The following is a 7,003-nucleotide window of genomic DNA, read 5'->3' on the forward strand; positions in this document are numbered from 1 at the left end:
GTTTTAGTTTAGTTCAACAAACATCTTGATTTTCACTTTCTTGAATAGTTTCATCCGAATTTGAATTAGCTTAACAAGTAGAATCTAAGTCTCTTGTGGGATCGATATCCGGACTTAACGGTCTATATTACTTGTACGATCACGTATACTTGCGTGTGCGTTTAGGAGCAACAAGTTTTTGGCACCGCTGCCGGGGACTTAGAAAAATTTACTGTTTTTCTAATTTGAGTTTGTTTTTCTATTCAAGTCTTTACTTTTTTGTTGTTCTACTTGTGTCACTTCAGGCTTCTCTGGTTTATGCCAAGCACTCGAAGTTCAGAAAAACCGTTAGTTGATCTTGATCACGAAATCGAAAGAACTTTTCATCGACAAAGAAGAATGGCTAACGAAGCACAAGACTCGCTCTTGAACAAAAGCGAAAGGGATAGAGACGAGAGACGGCGATGAACGGGGTGCAAGAGCACAAGAACAACGAATTCTTCTTATCCGGTTATGCTAGGCCTAGTCGGCAACTATTGCTAAGGCTATTGTTAGGCTCGAAATCAGCCGGAAATTTTGAGCTAAAAGAAGGAACGGTCTGCCGGTGTAACATACGTGCCTAGTATATGGGTAAGTCTAGTGAAGACCCGCATAAGCACTTGATGCGGCTCATGGGTTCGAGCGAGAATTTCCAATATAGAGATGTCCCCGATGATTATGTGAAGCTTTCCTTATTTCCGTTTTCACTGATTGGCGAAGAGAGGGAATGATTGACGAATCTACCTACGCGTGGTCTATCACTTCTTGGGAGATATTATCCAATAAGTTTATTGACAGGTTCTTCTCGCCCAAGAAAACAAAGGAGCTGCGAGGAAGAATTGCTAACTTCACCTCGAAAGATTCGAATCTCTACACACACTTGGGAGAGGTATAAGGGCTATTCGCGAGATCCCCCATCACATGCAGCCAAAGGAGATCATTGGCAACTATTTCGTAGAAGGACTTAACCATGAATCAAGGGCCCTGTTGAATGCTTCAGCTCAAGGGCAGATCTTAAACAAAACATATGAAGAGATGGAAGATCTTCTTGAGATGATGTCTGAGGGTCATCATGAATATCACGAGACTAGCCGAGGGTTACCACAAAAAGCTGCTGGGGTTCTTAAAGTTGATGATGTTGCAGCTATTCGGGCTGATATAGGTACTCTTACTAATGTGATGTTAAGGGTGTTCCCTCAAGCTCAGCAGATTCAACCAGTTCAACATATTCAGCAGGCAGCATGTGTAGGTTGCGGTGAACCTCATGATTATAACAATTGTCCATTGAATCCAGAGTCCGTTTATTTTGTGGGACAGCAAAATTGTGGTAGCGGAATCGGGAAAACTATAATGGAAATAATTACAATACTCCATTTGGGAAGCAGGATTCACAAACCGAATAATTATCAACAACCTCAAGCTCAGCCAGCTATCAATTTAGAGGAGATGATGAAGCAGCTCATTGCTCAGAATCAAGTGACGCAGCGGCAAAATCAGAAAATTCGAGTGAGAGAAATCTATTCACGAGCTTGAGCGTCGATGGGGCAGATGGCTCTTATGCAGAATGTCAGACCTCCGGGTGTGCTTCCTAGTGATATTGAAAAGAACCCGAAAGAATGCAAGGTAGTCACCTTGAGGAATGGTAGAGAGCTAGAAGAAGTGCCGCCGAAGAAGAAGAACATAGCGAGGCGAATCGATCCCTCGCTAGGTGAGTCGAACTAAAGCAACACACGAGAGCAACATGTAGAGGAAGTGGTGCGTCCACCCCCTCTCTTTCCATAGCGACTTCAGAAACAGAAAGCAGATTCGGCTTGCAAGAAATTCCTTGAACTCTTAAAGCAGGTACACATCAACATACCTTTGGTGGAGCTTTTGCAAAAAGTCCCAAAATATGCTAAATATATTAAAGATGTGGTTGCGAACAAATGGCGTTGGACAGAGTTTGAGACTGTTGCACTTGCCGAGGAGTGCGGTTCAGAGTGAGTGAGTAAAATTCCTCCAAAGTTGAAAGATCGGGCAAACCTTCACAATTTCGATTACAATTGGCAACATTGAAGTTGGGCTAGCATTGTGTGATTTAGGTGCTAGTATTAATCTGATGCCCACTTCTGTGTTCCGAACGTTGGGTTTGGGAGAGCCTAGGCCAACCACTATTACACTGCAGTTGGCTGATCGATCTCTTGCTTATCCTGATGGCATTATTGAGGATGTTCTTGTGAAGGTAGGCCCGTTTATTCTGCCGGTTGATTTTGTGATACTTGATTATGAGGCAGATAAGAGTGTTCCTCTCATCATGGGGAGAGGGTTTTTGGCTACTGTTGATGCTGTGATCCGAGTGAAAGATGGGAAGATGTCCATGACAGTTAATGGACAAGAGGCGACTTTTGATGTGTTTAAAGCTACCAAGCTTCCAGCCCATTATGAGGAGTTGAAGATGATTTCGTGGTGGAACCCGAGCTCACTAATGCCGAGTTAGATCACTTTCTAGCTTCGCGAGATCCGTTGGAGATAGTGTTGGTGTATGGGGAAGATCTGAAAATTGATGCAGAAGTGGAGGAGTGTCTCAAAGATTCTTCGACACTTCATGTGCTTATCTACGAGCACGTATACCGGTTGAGGAGCTAGATAGACCGAGTCATGGAAGAAGCCGAAACCATCTATTGAAGAGGCTCCCATCTTGAATTGAAACCATTACCGCCTCACCTTCGCTATGCTTTCTTGGGTAGTGGAGACACATTGCCCGTAATCCTCTCTGCTTATTTGACTGATGTGCAGGTTGAACGTGTGTTGTGAGTGCTAAGAGATCGAGTCCGAGCCCTTGGGTGGTCGATAGCTGATATCCGAGGTATTAGTAGCTTATTTTGCATGCACAAAATATTATTGGAGGAAGACAAACAAACCTAGTATTGAGGGCCGAGAGCGCGACCGAACCGGCATAAAGGAGGTGGTGAAGAAAGAGATAATCAAGTGGCTGACAACCGCATTATTTATCCTATCTCCCGACAAAGAATTGGGTGAGTCCTGTACAATGTGTCCCGAAGAAAGGGGGCATGACTGTGGTGGAAAACGAAAAGAATGAATTGGTGCCTCAACGAACTGTTACGGGATGGAGGATATGTATTTACTATCGCAAGTTGAATAACGCTACTAGAAAAGATCACTTTCCTTTGCCCTTCATGGATCAGATGCTCGACAGATTGGCTGGGCACGACTATTATTGCTTTTTGGATGGTTATTCGGGTTACAACCAGATCATGATCGCACCTGAGGATCAAGAGAAGACCACATTCACATGTCCATATGGCACGTTTGCATTCCGGAGGATGCCTTTCGGTTTATGCAATGCTCCAGGTACTTTCCAGCGATGCATGATGGCTATTTTCACCGATATGGTGGAAAATTATGTGGAGGTATTTATGGATGAATTCTCCATTTTTGAAGATTTTTTTGATGACTGCTTGAATCATCTTGATGCCGTGCTAGCTCGTTGTGAAGAAACGAACTTGGTCCTTAATTGGGAAAAATGCCATTTCATGGTTCGAGAGGGAATCGTTCTTGGGCACAAGATATCGAGCAAGGGAATAGAGGTTGACAAGGCGAAGATTGAAGCAATTGAAAAATTGCCACCACCCGTTTCAGTTCGGGGAGTGCGTAGTTTTCTTGGGCATGCGGATTCTATCGACGGTTCATCAAAGACTTCTCTAAAGTTGCTAATCCAATGTGCAAGCTTTTAGAGAAAGATATGAAGTTCGTGTTTAATGAAGCCTCGTCTCGACGGCTTTTGATGAGCCGAAATGAAGGTTAGTGTCGCCCCTATTATCATCGCACCCGATTGGTCTCTCGCCGTTTATTTTGATGTGATGCAAGTGATTTTGTTGTGGGAGCCGGCCCTTGGTCGGAAACGGGACAAGATTTTTCATCCTATCTACTATGCCGACCAAGACACTTGATGCAGCCCAGATGAACTATCTTTGTCACAAAGAAGGAGTTATTGGCGGTTGTCTATGCCTTTGACAAATTTCGATCATATCTTGTGGGCACGAAGGTGATTGTATACACCGACCACACGGCAGTTCGTTATCTGTTTGCAAAGAAGGATGTAAAGCCGAGGCTTATTCGTTGGTTGTTGCTGCTGCAAGAGTTCGACATCGAGATTCTTGATCGAAAGGGCACGAAAAATCGGGTGCCGGTATCACTTATAGAGATTAGAAGATCGGGAACATGTGGATGAAGTAGATGGCGATTAAGGAGACTTTTCTCGACGAACAACTCTTTGCTCTTCAATCAGTCGAGGTTCCATGGTATGCGGACATGGTGAACTTTATAGTAAGTGAGATCTACCCCCGGTGCTAATCATGAGAAGAAGCGATTTTGCATGACACCAAGTTTCTATGTGTGGGATGAGCCCTATCTCTACCGGGTTGGCACGAATCACCGATCGAAGGTGTGTTCCTAGAGAAGAAGTCACTGGGATTCTCGAGAAGTGTCACTCATCACCCTATGGGGGACATCATGCTGGTGACAGAACAGCCGCAAAGGTACTTCAGTCCGGGTTCTACTGGCCAACTTTGTTCAAAGATGCTCACGAATTTGTGCGAGCATGTGATAGCTGTCAGAGAACCGAAAATATCTCCAAGCGTCATGAAATGCCTTTGAAGGGCATCTTAGAAATCGAGCTGTTTGATGTGTGGGGTATTGACTTCATGGGTCCCTTCATACCATCCAAGGGGAATAAGTACATATTGGTCGTTGTAGACTATGTCTCAAAGTGGGTGGAAGCCATTGCACTTCCCACCAATGATCTTTGGTGTGGTGGCACGATTTTTGAAAAAGAACATTTTTACAAGGTTTGGGACCCCTCGGGCCATCATCAGTGACCAAGGTACCCACTTTGCAATCGGCTCTTTGATAAATTGTCGCTTCAAGTATGGGGTGAAACACAAGATAGCGATTCCTTATCATCTCGGACCGGTGGTCAAGTGGAGGTATCGAACGAGAGAAATCAAGAGGATTTTGGAGAAGATCATGCGAGTGTAAGTAGGAAAGATTGGTCATTGAAGCTTGATGATGCTCGTGGGCATACGTACGCGTACAAAACTCCGATTGGCACATCTCCCTATAAGCTCGTCTTTGGTAAGGCATGTCATCTACCATTGAGCTTGAGCATCGAGCATATTGGGCGATCAAGAAGTTCGAATCTCGACATGGTTCAAGCCGGAGAAAAGAGATCTTGCTGCACGAGTTGGAAGAATTTCGCTATCATGCTTATGAAAACGCGAAAATGTATAAGGAGCGAACCAAGAGAATTCATGACAGGCGCATCCAATCTCGTGACTTTGAGCCTCGGCAGTTAGTCTTGCTGTATAACTCTAGGTTGAAGATTTTTGGTGGAAAGTTGAAGAGTAAGTGGTCTGGGCCATTTGAGGTAGTCCGTGTGACTGCACATGGAGCAGTTGAGCTGAAGAAACCCAACTCGGATGAGACATTCTTGGTGAACGGGCAACGAGTGAAGCATTACTACAGGGAGGCCACTAACTGTGAAAGGTCCTCCATCGATCTAGAAGAGGCTTGAGGAAAGCCTACGTCGTGTCGCGACGTTAAATCAAGCGCTTCTCGGGAGGCAACCCGTGTGAAAAAAAAATGATAAAAATACAAAAAGTGTCGTGCCGCGACCTTAACTAAGGCGCTTGTTGGGAGGCAACCCAATTTGTCGTATGATATAGGTCACGTTTGTTCATGTTGCAGGAATTGGGCGGAAAGAAGGAGGAAACGAAGTGCCAGTGATTTGCGCATCGGTCTCTCGACACGGATCGATCGCGCAGGAAAAATCAGAAGTCTTCAGTGATTCGCGCATCGGTCCCGCGATGCGGACCGATCGCGCAACATTCTGCAACGACCCGCGATCCTTCCGCGATGCGGACGGATCGCGCGGGTCGACCCGGTTTGTAAATCTTTTTTAAGCTATCCCGTGAACCCCCCCTTCACTTCCAAAAAAAAAAGAAAATGTTTTTCTCTCCCTAAAACCTTCCCTCTCACCCGAAAATCCCCCCTCCCCATTCCCTCTCTAACAAACACAAAATCAAGTTGTTCCAATCCATCCTCTATTTAACTTCACAAGGTAAGTGATTTCACTCTCTATTTTTTCTTTCCCCCTTGTTGTTGATGTTGATGATTGTAAAGTAGGGGTATGGGTTTGGGCGAATTTTGGGCGGGAATTGGTATTGGTTGTGTGGTAGGAGTGCATATGGCTAGAATGTGATTCCCTTTGCACAAGGGAGGGTTTCCAAACCCACCATTGTTGTCAAAAGTGAAGGGATGATTTTATGCCCACAAGGTGTTCGATAAAAGTCCTAAACGAAGTTTATGTGGTAATTGTGAAATCTTGAGTAGCAATGACATATTAACCAAGCATAGGAACCCTTGTGCATCACTCCTCACCATAAATTTCGAAGTTGTGATGGAGAATTGGAGAGTTGTGATTTTTTTCATCACAAGCCCTACAACATGAAATAGCTTACTTAGTTTTTGTTTTCCTTGTCATGTAGGAGTAGTTAACTTCTTTAATTTTGGTTTTCGTAATGTAGTTTGACGTAAGTGTGGGGTGAGCCCCCTCAATTATAGAAAAAAAAACACTCTGTTTGCTCAAGGTCGAGGCCCGAATACAATCGACAGGAACCACGCAATCTAGACTCAAGTACATGTAATATGATTAAGTGTGGGGTTGTGTCACGACTCCCTTTTGTTACTGACCTGTACTTCTCATTTAGTAATGCGTTGTTTTGCAGGCACGATGGTTCACGCTAAGTCCAAGGGCAAAGCTGTCGCCTCCTCCTCCCAGGGCACAAAAAGAGGACGAGCACAAAATCCGTCCAAAGCGACCAAAGGGCAAACATCCGGCAAGGGCAAGCATCCCGCGGTAGTCATTCCTCCGGTGTCTAAAAGACGCCCCGCCCCCATCTCTCTGGGGACGGGGACGAATGGTATG

At 44.8% G+C, this 7,003-nt stretch overlaps 1 protein-coding gene across 1 annotated transcript; it reads left to right on the plus strand.

The window, feature by feature from the left end:
- The first annotated feature begins 5,158 nt into the window (after positions 1-5,158).
- Positions 5,159-5,590, plus strand: LOC132042144 (uncharacterized). The gene has a single exon (XM_059432762.1). It carries the CDS (start codon positions 5,159-5,161, stop codon positions 5,588-5,590), a length of 432 nt encoding a protein of 143 aa, XP_059288745.1.
- Positions 5,591-7,003: the final 1,413 nt, after the last annotated feature.

This window comes from Lycium ferocissimum, unplaced genomic scaffold (genome assembly GCF_029784015.1).
Source record: "Lycium ferocissimum isolate CSIRO_LF1 unplaced genomic scaffold, AGI_CSIRO_Lferr_CH_V1 ctg13609, whole genome shotgun sequence".
Taxonomy (NCBI): Eukaryota; Viridiplantae; Streptophyta; class Magnoliopsida; order Solanales; family Solanaceae; genus Lycium; species Lycium ferocissimum.

Excerpts from the sequence above, each read along its gene's own strand:
- LOC132042144 (XM_059432762.1), top strand. The coding sequence starts at position 5,159 with ATGTCATCTACCATTGAGCTTGAGCATCGAGCATATTGGGCGATCAAG.